Raw genomic sequence first — 16,333 nt, 5'->3', positions numbered from 1 at the left:
TCAAAAAATGATCCCCCGAAACCCAAATCAAAAAGCTATGCTTTTCAGCCTTGAGTGCATCACCCCAGTCACAAACCTCAGGAGCTCCATGAGAATAGGCTCAGTGATCAAACACTTTACAATGACACATTGTTTACATGGCGGCTTTGACTTGGAGTGTTTGGGTGGTCAGTATTTGAAATATGGGGGTGGGAATATGTTGGCTTTAAGCATAATTTCATGAACAATGGGTGGGGGTGGGAATATGTCAAATTCAAGCATAATTTCATGAACAATACATTGTTGCCATGATTTTTTTTTTTTAAATCAATCGTATTCTATGTTAACGGCAAGTGATTGTTAATTTGCAGGAGATCTGTGGTTTATTTCAATAGGGACATGGACAGGTACAAACACATTGACTCATTGAATAAACAAACTAAACAATGTGTGTGTGTGCTTGTGTGTTTGTGTGTGTGTGTGTGTGTGTGTGTGCGTGTCTGCAGACAGAAATATTCTGAGCATGCCTGGCATATAGCCAATAGTACTCCATGCTGCCCTTTCTGTGGCTGAAGTGTCAGTTCCTAAAAGGCTTTTCAGAACCACCACAAGGGAAATGCACTATTAGATTAACCACAAGATTTATTCACTCCATTTCCCTTGATTACACAAATGAAGGAACTTTGTGTTTGCTTTGAACTTTCACAAGCTGCACAAATTGTTCGTTATCTTAACAAAATATACAGAAACGTATTTTCTTTGTTCACGTGAGGGAAGGACTTCAGGAGGCCACACGAGTGAACTTCCTTACGTTGTTAGTCTGCTATGGAGCAATATAACGATATGAGAAAAACACATTTCTAAAAGTAATGAAACTAGCCTGGAAGTCTACAGTCAAAATATGGACAATTGCATAATCATCATGCTAATGTGTATTATTGTGGAGCAGCCCGGTACAACAAATCAACAAGCTAAATGTCAGCAAATGATACAAAGCCTTGGATCCATTGTCAGGTATGGCCATCAACAATATATCAGTAACTATATTTTAGTCACTTAGCAGACACTCTTATCCAGAGCGACTTACATTTCATACAATTTCATACATTTTATTTCTGTGCTGGCCCCCCGTGGGAATCGAACCCACAACCCTGGCGTTGCAAACACCATGCTCTACCAACTGAGCTACAGCGAAGACTGTATGTGTTTTGCCTTGGACACTAGGCTGAAGCTGAATCCTCCACAGTGCTCTATGGTAAACACTAGTTAACCTGGGCCATTGTTTACATTAAATAAACCAGTTGGTAGCCTCTTGACCTCTAGTGCCCTGAGAAAAGTTAACTGGCCTTGTAAATAACAAGCTATAGGATGTAGTATAAAATAACTATCCAATTAATCAGGATCACAGCCGCTTCATTTTGGAAAGAGGAAACATATGTTCATTGGTGAAGATCTAATGATCCAGTCTTCAACTTAATAAAAATAATAATAACAATACCTTTTTTTAATTGAAAAAATTACTGCAATGTGCTACAGTGAGTGCATAAGATAAATCAAAATGAGGGACCTAGACATCAAGTAACACACCCTTACGAGGACAGACTGACAACAAGTAACACACCCTTACGAGGACAGACTGACAACAAGTAACACACCCTTACGAGGACAGACTGACAACAAGAAACACACCCTTACAAAGACAGACTGACAACAAGAACACAACCTTACACGGACAGACTGACAACAAGAAACACACCCTTACAAAGACAGACTGACAACAAGAACACAACCTTACACGGACAGACTGACAACAAGAACACAACCTTACACGGACAGACTGACAACAAGAACACAACCTTATACGGACAGACTGACAACAAGAACACAACCTTACACGGACAGACTGACAACAAGAACACAACCTTATACGGACAGACTGACAACAAGAAACACACCCTTACAAAGACAGACTGACAACAAGAACACAACCTTACACGGACAGACTGACAACAAGAACACAACCTTACACGGACAGACTGACAACAAGAACACAACCTTATACGGACAGACTGACAACAAGAAACAACCTTACAAAGACAGACTGACAACAAAAACACAGATTACACTGATAATGTATTGAATAATCCTGCTTTCATTCCTGGTGGCAATTAGTGCACTCTGAGTTAAAGTACAGTACTGTATATTTAAATGTTGGTATCGAACACCATCAGCCATACATACAATGCATTCGGAATGTATTCAGATCCCTTGACTTTTTCCACATTTTGTTAGGTTACAGCCTTTTCTAAAATGGATTAAAAACAAATCTTCAGGAACACACAATACCCCATAATGACAAATCGAAAACAGGTTTTTAGAATTTTAATTGACATTTTTTATTTAATCCATTTTAGACTAAGGCTGTAACATAACAAAATGTGTAAAAGATGAAGGGGTCTGAATACTTTCCGAAGGCACTGTATGTAGATATCTGTATATGTCTACATAATTGCTCATTAATCGTATTATTTTACAAATATTTTTCATCACTGGCAATACATTGCGATTTATAATATGTGACATTTTGGTCAAGCAGGTCTGGATAGCTTAGTAGAGTTGGGGTGGTTGTGTCCCAAATGGTTCCCTATTCCCTTTAAAGATTACTACTTTTAACCAGAGCCCCCAGGTACATTAACATCTCTTTCATGTGTCACCTCTGAACTGGAGCTTTCTAGAAAACCTGTCGCTAACCTCTTAACTTATTTTCAGATCATGGACAGACGAGTAAAGCTGCAGGCACCTGGTGTGACATCACACTAACATTGAAGTGCTCGACGGCATTTTGGGTCGACTGTCAAACTGACATATCCTGACTCTGTCACAAATTCAAGTGTTATCACTTAAGACCTTTCTGCCCTTTAAAGGGACAATGGATGTGGTACTGCGCTACTTCCTATTCCTCTCCTTTTTGTTTAGAGGTAGAGGGGAAAAAGTAGGATTTTGAAAAAAGTTGGATAATTGGATTTTACTTTTACTCTCTTGCATGCCTGCGTGCATGTGTGTGTGTGTGTGGCAGGGGGTTCGTCGATGTTATATGCTTTTCCGTGTGTGTGTGTGTGTGTGTGTGTGTGTGTGTGTGTGTGTGTGTGTGTGTGTGTGTGTGTGTGTGTGTGTGTGTGTGTGTGTGTGTGTGTGTGTGTGTGTGTGTGTGTGTGTGTGTGTGTGTGTGTGTGTGTGTGTGTGTGTGTGTGAGAGAGACAGAGAGATAGGGGGAAGCGTGGACATTTTGGGCTTGTATATTTAGGCACATTGTCTGGACACAGAAAATGAGAATGGATGGGATTGTAATTGCTGAATGGAGATATTCACATGCTGTGAAATTAGGAAAAGCTGACTGAAAAACCTCCCACGGGCAAAACAAGTCAAAATAAAGTAGTTGTCATGGTGACAGATGCATTCAGATGGAGTCAAGTGGAGTTAGCTAACCTAAAAGACAAAAGGTGTGGATGGATCTTCTAATGAAAAAAGTTTCATTGACCTTAAAGAGAAGGTCTTGTCTTTTAAATTACTTTACAGTCGTACGTTAATCTATGGCCAAATTGCTTTTTGTGTTGTTGCTTCAAAAGAACCCCACAACATGAGTTAGAACTGCCTTTTTATGTAACACAATGAAGCTGTTAATGCAAATAATGGAGACATTTTATTCCATCTCATTATGATAGAAGACATTTTATTCCATCTCATTATGATAGAAGACATTTTATTCCATCTCATTATGATAGAAGACATGTTATCCTCCCTCTGTCCGTAGTGTAAGTATCAATCCCATATGTTGAACCAAGATGATGCAGTGACACTATCTCATCACAACTGATATTAATAGCAATATATTTTTTATAATAAGGCTGTAATGGCTGTTGAAATGTCTTCATGTGGATGTTTAAACTACAAACACTGCATTGATCTCATCTGTTTTCATCCAAAGTAGCAGCCTATACTATAGATCACCAGGCATGCTAACTAGACCACAGTGCATCCCTAGCATTCAACCACACTAATCAAACCTGTGTGGCAACATTGAGAGATCCGGTGCAGTCTGTCACACTGTACGACAATGGTAGAGACAATGGCACCAGACTGCCTGCTTGGTCTCCGATACTGCTGCTATGGGTTAAGTTTAGTTATGTAAGACACAGGCTGCTTCTCAAATGTCACCCTTTTCCCTATTAAGTGCACTACTATTGACCAGGGACCATAGTCAAAAGTAGTGCACTATACAGGGACAAGGTGCCATTAGGGATGGAGCCCTAACTGAGATGTGGGGATATTTGTTTCGAGTTCAAAGTGTACTGTGTGTAAATGAATAATGGGCCCTTTTAATAGGCCGTGGTAATGAGCTGCTGTACATCAGAGGAGAAGAGGACCCAGGGGGGGATGCAAACGCATGAAGGCACAAAGTATTTGAACCCAGTTCTGGCCTGAACTCAGCCTCAGCCCCCATTGGCCCATTGCCTGTAGCCCACTGCCTGTACACAGAGTGGTGAACTAACCCATGCTGCTCAGCCCTCAGGGAAAGAGCGAAGAGCCACAATACTGTGTGGTAGAGAGAAGTGCAGAGGTACCAATTTAATGGATGACTTTAATGATGTTTGCAATAAATGTGATGTAAACATATAATCTGCACCGTGTGCTTTCTAAACGTGTAACGTCTCAGTCTAAACAAACAATTTAAGGTAAATATATGTTGCATCCTAAATGGCACCCTATCCCCTTGTATTAAGTCAGATAGCATGTCGATTCTGCTTGCAATGATCGGTTGAGGGACGAGTGGTGCCTAGGAGTGACGCCATCTGACTTAAAACAATGACACTATCCCCTATATAGTGCACTACTTTTGACCAAAGGCCATAGGTTGGGAATAGGGTGTCATTGGAGACGTAGGCAGCCATTTGGAGGTAAATCTAGATTTCTATAACAATCAGCTACAGCAGCAGGTCTTGATCCCTGTTCCTCTTTGTCTGTGTGTTTGAACGTGAACCTGCTGAAGGTCTCTATGATACCACTGAGATGATGGTCTACCAACCCCACGCTGGGTTAATGACCTTTCAGTTTACTCTGGTTTTAACTGGCACCCCCTGAACCCCAGGTCATATGAGATGAGCCGTGATGTGGTGGATGAGAGAGGGAAGGAGAGGCATCTGTCTGTCTGTCGAACCCATGCAGAAGCTTGTGGAGGTTCTCGTTCTACTAGTAGACCTTGACTGGGAAGATCCAGTTTGATATGCATGAGAAGGATGTGCTCAATCTTTTGCTAGTGTTAGAGCACAGTGACGTGTTGAAATGATACCACATAGAAATGTAATGAGTATAACATGCTTGGAACCTATGACCATTCTAATTATATGTGTTAAAAACTGCATGATAATGAAATGAGAACATACTGGACCATCGCTGTCTGTGATACTGCATGGCATACCGGTATTACTATACACAGCTCAGTCTTAACTTAATTATTTCATATTAAGAGCCCAAACTAAACTAACATTCATTATTATGGCAGGTAGCCTAGTGGTTAAAGCGTTGGGCCAGTAACCAAAAGGTTTGCTGGATCAAATTCCTGAGCTGACAAGGTAAAAATCTGTTGTTCTGCCCCTGAAAAAAGCAGTTAACCCACTGTTCCTAGGCTGTCATTGTAAATAAGAATTTGTTCTTAACTGACTTGCCTAGTTAAATACATTTTTTTAAATAATTACAGGTGGAGTTCATTCAGAAGTCTTATTTAAATTGTTCAGCAATCCACCTCTGTGGCTTTGAGAAGTAGACTACGTAGCTGACTATACAGTGAGGTGGATCTGAAAATGACAGGAAACTGAAGGAGTATATTTGAAAAGCTTTACCGTCATTGCACTCAAGTTACTGTAAGAGCTCATGTTTTATATCAGGTCACAGTATGATGATGCAAGAAGCAGGTAGAACAAAAACACCAAAATATTTGATGATTTTTTTTAATCATTACTCCAATAAAAAATACATTCATACAGAAATAACTATTTTACAAAACAATTTGAAAAAAAACAAAAAACATGCCATTAATCAAACAAAAATAAACCTCAATTTTTTTCAGCAATAAAGATTCTTTAGTTAAAGATAGGGCTGACAATTTGCAGTTTTGATTATAGAAAGCGGTTCAGTGTGTAATCCCTCCAACAATCAGTTTCATTTCTCTTTACTGAATCATTCCCCATTCAAGCTAGAAAATGTAAATCATTCTCCAACACTGTAGCAGACTATCAGAAGTGAACAATACATCATTTGTTTTCAGTTTGTTGAGCCATTAGTACTCTCTCAAGTTAAATGTGGCCTGGTCTTTGTTTTTCATAAACAAACTGCACAATTTAGATTTGTTTGGTCCCTTACCCTGCAAAATATAAGCTTCTTTGAAAAAAACTATTTTTAAACAACACATATTTTGCATGGTTTGATATCCACAATGTACATTTTAAAAGGAGACTTTCCAACAGTACAGTTGACCAGATCAACTGTACTGTACAATGGTATGGGGTTAAAACAAGGACGTCCATACAGGTCAATAAGCAATAAGCATCCACTGTCAGTTTGAGAGCACTCATGTCAGGTAAGCGGTTAACAATTCAACAGACACTAAACATGCCATGGCCTGACCAGAATTGGTTATTTGCAATCAATCTTAATTGACCAAGGCCTTCGTGGCCGAGCAGATCACGAGAACTCCACCCCCCAGCCAACTAGGAGACTCTATAATTGACAGTAACTTACCTAATTTACCATCCCACATTCAATTTTAAGTACATAACATACCACATTATGCTACTACACAGTAGTAAACCATTTCAAATTTAATTGTTTCAAGTGCTCTACAATTGTGTCTGGGCTCAAGATAATTTTCAAAATATTTTGATTTTGTCTCAATGGATAGATAGATACTGCATGTATGTTGACAAATGATGCACAGAAATGTAAAATGTCAGTAAGTATAAAGCTGACTTTTATTCAAGTTGAGACTGACCTAGACAAGGGCAAAAGGTGTGGCCATATGAATCAGAGCCTTAATAAAGCTATTCAAATCATACACTACTGCATTTCAACCCCCCTGTGAGTGATCTATTTATCTGGACAAGGCCACTTACATAAGGCCTCATTAAGGTCAACAGTGCATTTACAGATATAGAAAAAGAGGAGAGCAAGAGAACAAAAATAAAATAAATTTAACGGAATAGAAAACTATTCCATGATCAAGACAGTTGCCAAGCAATAGTGATATCTCCAGACATACAAAACAAAAGGAAACAAGTCGCTGCTTCATGTTTCTGTACAATAATGTGGTATCTATGGTGTAAAACAGATGTATAGCTGCTTGTTATTGGGGTTTGCCATCATTATAACTCATCGAGTGACAAACAAACCCAAGATCATGCAACTTCTGGTATAATGAAGGTTTTAATGTTGTGTACAACCTTTAGATACAGAGCTTACACAATGGACAACAAATGAGCTTTGTAGCATTAACTTTGAGACGCGCTACTTAATACATTGCACAATTTATATCTGCGCCAAACAATCCACTTCCCTCCTCCCCACCTCGTTTAAGAGTGTCCTACCACCTCCTCTCAGATGGGGGCGCTCTCTCTCAAACCTCAAACTGGCAGCCCAGACACACACACTGCCAAACCCAGCCTAGATTCAACCAATGCCCCACACAACAGCACAACACGCTTGCATTCATTCATGACCACAAAACGAGACAATAAACCCCCAGCCCACACATAACATCCCCTCAACGCCATTCAGCTCACAACCATACACTTAATAGTCATATCCACAGGCAGGCATTCAGTCACAGGCATTCTCACAAGAAACAACACACGTTTATTGGAGTAGTATCGCTGCATGTGTCCAGACCAAGAACTAACTCCACAAAGCATCAGACACCATACAAAGAAAAAACTTTATTTCTTGTCCTCTCAGACATTTTCTTATTTCTCTCTAGCGGATCTCTTCATTCTCCGTCATCCTTGGTGGTTTCCATGATTCTTTTTCCAGAATGTGTCGACCTTCAGAGCTCTTTCCTCCGAGAGGTCTTGGAGGCACTAAGTATGGTGCAGAAATTGCCTGCATGCTTTTACTGGGGCACGCTCCCCTTGTTCACCTTCCTCCCCTCTCAGGGCACTGCACCTCCCCACAGACAGGTTAGGAGACCGTCAGGACCATCCCTCAACACTGCTCTACTCTGGGGCCCAGCTCTTAGATGTGTCTCTTCATGTGAAGCGCCAAATGGTCTGAACGAGAGAAACACCTGCAAGGAGAAAGAAAGCAAATTAGTCTCAGCATTTTTAAAATAGGTAAAAGACTAATATAACAGCAGTAATATTCAAGTCAATATTTCAGGTGCATGGATTTACCTTAGCTGCCCAAACATTTAAAAATTGTTAATGACATTTACAATATTTCTCAATAAAATATTTAAAACAAACAAAAGATAAATCAATCCCTAAACACTTCTCCTACCTGTCACAGTGACTGCATTTAAACGGCTTTGCCCCAGTGTGCTTCCTGAAGTGTCTGGTTAGCTCATCACTCCGTGCAAAACGCCACTCACAGCCTTCCCATGAGCACCTGTAAGGCTTCTCACCTGCAAACAGAAAACAAATGATATTATTACTGTGTATCAAAAGAGAGCATGAAGGACAGTGCTCCATTATGTTTCCAAATCAGAAATAGACATAACATACTATAAGTTCTACATACTACTAGAGTACTACAACTTGTAAAAATATGAGCTGTGATGTACAGCTTAACAATAGTTGAATAAGCAAACTCCGAGCTTATAAAGTGGGTGGGTGAGAAGGGATAAACGTAGACGATTTCTAACGGTGAAAATTCCATTAGCTCTGGTAACATAGTTTGCTTGGAATGTTGGAACCTTGCTCATGTGCAAGACAGCTGTAAACAGCAAGAGGTCAGAGGTGACAACTGCTCACATAACTCAGTAAGGAATAACTGTCAATGTAAAATTCCCACCACACCCTACATTTAAATGATTCAGTCATTTTCTTTTCCCATAGTGAAATGTGATCTGCTTTCAAGATCCAGTCCACATCCTCTATGGCTGGCTTGGCCATGCCCACAAAAGGTTGCCATGTCACCCCTCCCCCTTAGTTAACGTGAAGTCAAAGATGCTGTGGGAATTAGTTCACAGTTTAGACCTTCCTTCTAGTGAACTATTCCAAGAATGCAGAGACCAAATTCATGAGTAGAAATCAAAACAAATACTCTTGTAAGCCTATGAATATGTAAATTTTTTGATTAGGTTTAAATATAGTCCCTCCTGAAACAGAATAATCTTCTGAATGTTCTTTGTAAAGTAAATGGCTGCAGATTCAGAATAGTGATGACATAACCAGCTGGTCTGGATTTTCCTTTCCAAGGCCTCTCTGCTGTGACAACAGCATTAGTATGTGGGTAACAACACCCACCACCACTCTTTCTGGACTGGCCTACATTACCTGTATAATATTAGTCTAGGGCCTGGTCGAATAGCTCAGAGATTCTGCTCTTTTATATCCATATATACACACTTGGATGGGAGGAGGTGTTGTTGGGTCATGCAGTTTACCTGTACACAATCAATGATTTACCTGTATGTGTACGCTGGTGTGCTTTCAAGTGGGAACTTTTCGTGTAGACCTTACGGCATCCGTTGAAATGACACCTGTGGACCCGCCTCCTCCCATCTGGAGAATCCTCCCCGTTGGCTAAGCTTCCCCTCTCCGCCGTTCGTCCACCAATGCCCCCGGTATGTATTTTCCCAGGTGAGTGCAACACGGTCTGTATACCGCTCCACACCTGGGAGGATATGGAGGAGGCCTCCTTGCTCACCTCAGGAGAAGATGGTGGAGTACTGATAACAGTGGAACTCAGGTCCTCTCCCTCTCCCATAATGTCACTCAGTGGGTTGGAGGTGAAGTCGAGGGTAGGGGAGAGGTCATCGGAGCCGTCGGACGCCTCGCTGCTGGCATCGGAGTTAAAGCTGTTGGCCTCCTGATTGTCTTCCTCCTTAATGTGAGTGAGGATGTTTGGGTCGGACGTGGCCTTCTCCCCACAGGCCAGGATCATCCAGAGGTCCTCCTGGCTCGTCTCAAACTTGATGTCTGTGGCCGAGACGTAGGGCTCGCTCTGGAGGTAGCGCTCCAACTCCAGACATGTCTGATGGGATAAGGGAAGAATTAGGACACAATGTAGGAAACAACCCATATATACACCCACAGATGGAGGAGAGGATAATGAGTAAAACATGTAGGAAACAACCCATATATACACCCACAGATGGAGGAGAGGATAATGAGTAAAACATGTAGGAAACAACCCATATATACACCCACAGATGGAGAGGATAATGAGTAAACCATGTAGGAAACAACCCACATATACACCCACAGATGGAGGAGAGGATAATGAGTAAACAACCCACAGATGGAGGAGAGGATAATGAGTAAACCATATAGGTTTACTGTGCACTATTTGCATCAGCTGGTTTCAAAACCTGGGGGAGTACAGAAATGTTTCTCTTTGGCAGCAGGTTGTTGGTGTGGCGGGGGGGAGAATCATGGTCAACATATAATTATGATTTTTAACGCTTTAAACCATGTAGGAAACAACCCATATATGCACACACTGATGGAGGGGATAATGAGTAAACAACCCACACACACGAGAGGAGAATGAGTAAACCATGTAGAAAACAACCCACATATACACCCACAGATGGAGGAGAGGATAATGAGTAAACCATGTAGGAAACAACCCACATATACACCCACAGATGGAGGAGAGGATAATGAGTAAACCATGTAGGAAACAACCCACATATACACCCACAGATGGAGGAGAGGATAATGAGTAAACCATGTAGGAAACAACCCACATATACACCCACAGATGGAGGAGAGGACAATGAGTAAACCATGTAGGAAACAACCCACATATACACCCACAGATGGAGGAGAGGATAATGAGTAAACCATGTAGGAAACAACCCACATATACACCCACAGATGGAGGAGAGGATAATGAGTAAACCATGTAGGAAACAACCCACATATACACCCACAGATGGAGGAGAGGATAATGAGTAAACCATGTAGGAAACAACCCACATATACACCCACAGATGGAGGAGAGGATAATGAGTAAACCATGTAGGAAACAACCCACATATACACCCACAGATGGAGGAGAGGATAATGAGTAAACCATGTAGGAAATAGGAATATAAACAACATATGCAGTACATATATAGACAATGTACAATTCTGAAGGCAGTGGAGTGCATGTAACGGGTGTCCTCTGAGACTCTATGGTTGCTTCCCAAATGGCACCCTATTCCCTTCATAGTGAAATACTTTTGACCAGGGCCCACAGGGTTGTGGTCAAATAGTGCACTATATAGGGAATAGGGTGCCTTTTGAGAAGCGGACTAGATCAGGGAAGGTTAGTAAACACATTTCCTTAGAAGAAATTACTCAGTTGGTGGCGGTGCTCTTTCCTCCAACATAGCTGTCATCATGCACAATTATATCATTTACATATGCTACAGGGGCCCCCTGTGTGTTAGGGAAGTGCTTGTAGATATTTTAAATGTATCTATTATTCAGCATAATGTGGATTTAATAAGGCATCCAGTGGCATTGCTAGAAATAACATGGCACACAAGGGAATGGAGGAGGTAGGCCTGGTTCAAGCAGGTCCATGAAAAGCTTTATTTATTAATACTGCAAGAGCTACATACATTTATGGGCTTCTTTTTAATTCTAAAAAGGAAGTAAGGACTCTTCCGTAAAGCGTGACAACCCGAAAGTGACCACTAACTTCAATATATTGAAAAGTAACAATATTAATAATGAATTAATTTCAAACTATTTGGGTATAGAAAACATCAGTTATAACCAATATACATTATAGGGTAAGTTGTTTTGTAATAGATTTCTGGCAAACCTAAAAAATACTTTGTATTCTTTGCGAACATTTATTTTCAACAGGGCAGAATGGATCTCTGGCGAGCTTTAAATGCCTCAGACCGCATGGAGAGTGAACGGCCCCAAGCCCGCATATGGAAGGGAAACTACACCGTGTAGCAAATTCACTTCAATCACTCAGCAAAAAAATTTAAAAAAAAAGAATACCTAGTTTCTCGAATATTATGGAATTCCTATGAAAACACATGTGGAGTGAGAGATGGTGGTAATTTTTAACAAAATAATTTGAAGACGCACATACTCGTCTCCGCTAATTCCAAATACGAGCTCTCTCTCTCACACAACACACACACATTTTCACGATGACGCATCAGTCGCCTCTAAAACGGAATAAAAACAATGTCTCGTGGTTCACTCATTGGACTAGGCCGTTAGCGTAACTAATATAATTGCAACGTGCATGCTTGTGTTGTTACATATACATGCATGGAATTTACTAAGGTGTCAAGAACGTGCTACAAGTCCAAATAGTAAAACTTTTTGTTGTTCTGCATTCCTGACAGCTTGCATCTCCACTGACAGCAACCTGCAGTTGCGCACAAGTTTACTGCGATGTGGGGAAAAAAAATGTCATTCATTTTAGAGTGTTTCTCTGTAAAAATAGGACTATTCACAAATATAAATACCTGCTGCCAGTACTCCTCGAGAGATGGTAAAGCTGAAAAGTATCCGGTGTCATGTACAATCTGGAGCTCCTGAAAAATGCTGCACATAGGAATAACATCCATTTCGCTCCTATATAGATGCAGCTGAATTACACCCAAAATTCAAGGTAGTTGAATTGTCTTTTTTTTTTTTTTTAAACGTGCGTCTTCGATGTATTAGCATGTATAATATGCTGTTGTAAAAAAGTTGAGAGAAGTAGGTCTGACTATCGCCTTCCAGTGGTGAAAGTGTTCTTCGGAGAACGCTCTTTCTGGCTTGCTTGCTCTAATAGATAGCAAACACTGAACTCCCTGAAAGTCCGTCGACACTCTGTAAACTTCCCTATTCAAAATCTTACAGCCAGCCTTCCCCACGTGATTAAATTACGCTTTCGTGATACTGACCAATCGGTTAGCCAATGTGTAATACCCGCCCACCTTGACGATCTTCTGTGATATGGTTGGTGCGATGACTGAATACTCCTTCATTCCCATTGGACCATGTGGGCTCTATTTTTAGAGCAGTATATAAAGTTTTCACGCTTACTAAAGCGAAGAATCCACATCTCTGTCGGTATAGTATGATTTCAGCTTACCTTCCAAGTGGCAGTGTTGGTTACAGCTGACTATTATGGCACAAGTTTTAAAATATAATAATTTCTTGACATTTATTCTGGTGTTTGTATTGATATTTTAACAATTTTCATGAATTAGTTTTACTCAATACTTATGTCACTGTGACTGTGACTGAACTAACAGACGATCTATTTTACACAGCTTGGAACACCATCCTATGGGACGGAATATAGGGGTGGCATCCAATCAACACCATTCCGGAAAGAGACACTGTGGAAAACAGTGGCCAATGTAACAACTTTGCAAACAAGACTTTGTCACACCATTTAGATTAAAACATACATTTCAGTGATTGGACAGTGATTGAGTGTATGTTTGATTAAATAGCAGCCCCAGCTGATAATGTCATTGTGATTATCCCAGACCCAGCTGATGTTTCTCATTTCCCCCTGGTTATTTTAGTCTCTTCAGAAAGGCTACCATCATGCAGGGAAGCTTTAAAATAGCCTATATCAGACCTTTATAATTCCATCTTCTTGATTATTTTCTCAAATAGAATATAGGTTGTGGAGAAAGAGATCTCAATTTGAGTTGCCTACTGTAAATATCGCCCACCTAGGCACTAAGCTTGATAAACATTTCTAATAAAAGCTCACTGCTTTAGAATGACAATCATAAGTATCCTGGCATTTGTGAGGCAGTAGAGGAACAAATGTAGCTGATCCTACACCACCCCAGGTTTAAACAAGAGAATAGCGAACTCTGCCTAACATATGTACAGTACATACAGGTTCCTAAAGTGGCAAAATAAAAATGTAAACAGGTTGTACGTTTCTAAATTAAAAAATGTTGTCCTTCAACATTTGTCAAAACCTCAATCTTCTATCTTTTAAGCCTGGTCAAAAGACAAGGAGCACACAGTAAAACACATTGAAATATACAAACAAACAAAAACAGGTTCTCGTTGTGCACGGTCGAGGGAAGCACTACCTAAACATTCATTCAACTTCAAATCAAATCAAATACGTACATATTTAGGCAGACACATGGCAACTTCCCCCAGGGGGCCACACCTCAAAGTGCCAGTATTTAAAGAAACAGTCAGCCAATGAAATTATAGGATCAATCATTCAATTAGCAAGACAGAAGCATGTACAGTGGGGGAAAAAAGTATTTGATCCCCTGCTGATTTTGTACGTTTGCCCACTGATAAAAAAAGGATCAGTCTATAATTTTAATGGTAGATTTATTTGAACAGTGAGAGACAGAATAGCAACAAAAATATCCAGAAAAACACATGTCAAAAAAGTTATAAATTTATTTGCATTTTAATGAGGGAAATAAGTATTTGACCCCCTCTCAATCAGAAAGATTTCTGGCTCCCAGGTGTCTTTTATACAGGTAACGAGCTGAGATTAGGAGCACACTCTTAAAGGGAGTGCTCCTAACCGCAGCTTGTTACCTGTAAAAAAGACACATGTCCACAGAAGCAATCAATCAATCAGATTCCAAACTCTCCACCATGGCCAAGACCAAAGAGCTCTCCAAGGATGTCAGGGACAAGATTGTAGACCTACAGAAGGCTGGAATGGGCTACAAGACCATCGGCAAGCAGCTTGGTGAGAAGGTGACAACATTTGGTGCGATTATTCGCAAATGGAAGAAACACAAAATAACTGTCAATATCCCTCGGCCTGGGGCTCCATGTAAGATCTCACCTCGTGGGGTTGCAATGATCATGAGAACGGTGAGGAATCAGCCCAGAACTACACGGGAGGATCTTGTCAATGATCTCAAGGCAGCTGGGACCATAGTCACCAAGAAAACAATTGGTAACACACTACGCTGTGAAGGACTGAAATCCTGCAGCGCACGCAAGGTCCCCCTGCTCAAGAATACATATACATGCCCGTCTGCCAATGAACATCTGAATGATTCAGAGGACAACTGGTGGAAGTGTTGTGGTTAGATGAGACCAAAATGGAGCTCTTTGGCATCAACTCCACTCGCCGTGTTTGGAGGAGGAGGAATGCTGCCTATGACCCCAAGAACACCATCTCCACCGTCAAACATGGAGGTGGAAACATTATGCTTTGGGTGTGTTTTTCTGCTAAGGGGACAGGACAACGTCACCACATCATTTGACGGGGCCATGTTCTGTCAAATCTTGGGTGAGAACCTCCTTCCCTCAGCCAGGGCATTGAAAATGGGTCGTGGATGGGTATTCCGGCATGACAATGACCCAAAACACACGGCCAAGGCAACAAAGGAGTAGCTCAAGAAGAAGCACATTAAGGTCCTGGAGTGGCCTAGCCAGTCTCCAGACCTTAATCCCATAGAAAATCTGTGGAGGGAGCTGAAGGTTCGAGTTGCCAAACGTCAGCCTCCAAACCTTAATGACTTGGAGAAGATGTGCAAAGAGGAGTGGGACAAAATCCCTCCTGAGATGTGTGCAAACCTGGTGGCCAACTACAAGAAACGTCTGACCTCTGTGATTGCCAACAAGGGTTTTGCCACCAAGTACTAAGTCATGTTTTGCAGAGGGGTCAAATACTTATTTCCCTCATTAAAATGGAAATCATTTTATAACATTTTTGACATGCGTTTTTCTGGATTTTTTTGTTGTTATTCTGTCTCTCACTGTTCATATAAACCTACCATTAAACTGATCATTTCTTTGTAAGTGGGCAAACATACAAAATCAGCAGGGGATCAAATACTTTTTTCCCCCACTGTATGATAAGCAAATGGAGGCTCATTGACATTTATGCAAAAATATGTTTTGCATTGCTTTGCATATTGTACAATATGAGCTAATTGATGATTTCATTAATATATTGATAGCCTACATTATGTCCCAACAAACAACAGAATATACTAGATATTCAAAAAATGTTTAATATAAATGTTTTCAGCTAAATAGTCCAACATTATATGGGTGCAAAACGCATCTGAAGAATTGCATAAGATCTGGGATAAAGTTGAATTCCAGGAAAACAAACAAGCACATTGAAAAGTTAAAGAGAGCTTCGATAAACAACATTTTTGGAACAGAAACCCATT

General features: G+C 40.6%; 1 protein-coding gene across 1 annotated transcript; it reads right to left on the bottom strand.

The window, feature by feature from the left end:
* Positions 1–5,968: 5,968 nt before the first annotated feature.
* On the bottom strand, positions 5,969–13,041 carry LOC106599490 (Krueppel-like factor 6). The gene is made up of 4 exons (XM_014190754.3): positions 12,677–13,041; positions 9,654–10,221; positions 8,524–8,647; positions 5,969–8,311 (listed from the first exon to the last, which is right to left on the bottom strand). The coding sequence occupies exons 1-4, from the start codon at positions 12,776–12,778 to the stop codon at positions 8,260–8,262; spliced, it is 846 nt and encodes a 281-aa protein (XP_014046229.1). The 5' UTR covers positions 12,779–13,041; the 3' UTR covers positions 5,969–8,259.
* Positions 13,042–16,333: the final 3,292 nt, after the last annotated feature.

The sequence above is a fragment of the Salmo salar genome, chromosome 03 (genome assembly GCF_965601325.2).
Source record: "Salmo salar chromosome 03, fSalSal1, whole genome shotgun sequence".
NCBI classification, from domain to species: Eukaryota; Metazoa; Chordata; class Actinopteri; order Salmoniformes; family Salmonidae; genus Salmo; species Salmo salar.
Note: the sequence above shows the minus strand (reverse complement) of the source record. Positions and strands in the feature narration are given on the sequence as shown.

Coding starts and splice junctions, on each gene's coding strand:
- LOC106599490 (XM_014190754.3), bottom strand. CDS start 12,778: ATGGATGTTATTCCTATGTGCAGCATTTTTCAGGAGCTCCAGATTGTA. Junction 10,222..12,676: donor TCGAGGAGTACTGGCAGCAG/GTATTTATATTT, acceptor TTATCCCATCAG/ACATGTCTGGAGTTGGAGCG. Junction 8,648..9,653: donor ACACCAGCGTACACATACAG/GTAAATCATTGA, acceptor TTCTGTTTGCAG/GTGAGAAGCCTTACAGGTGC.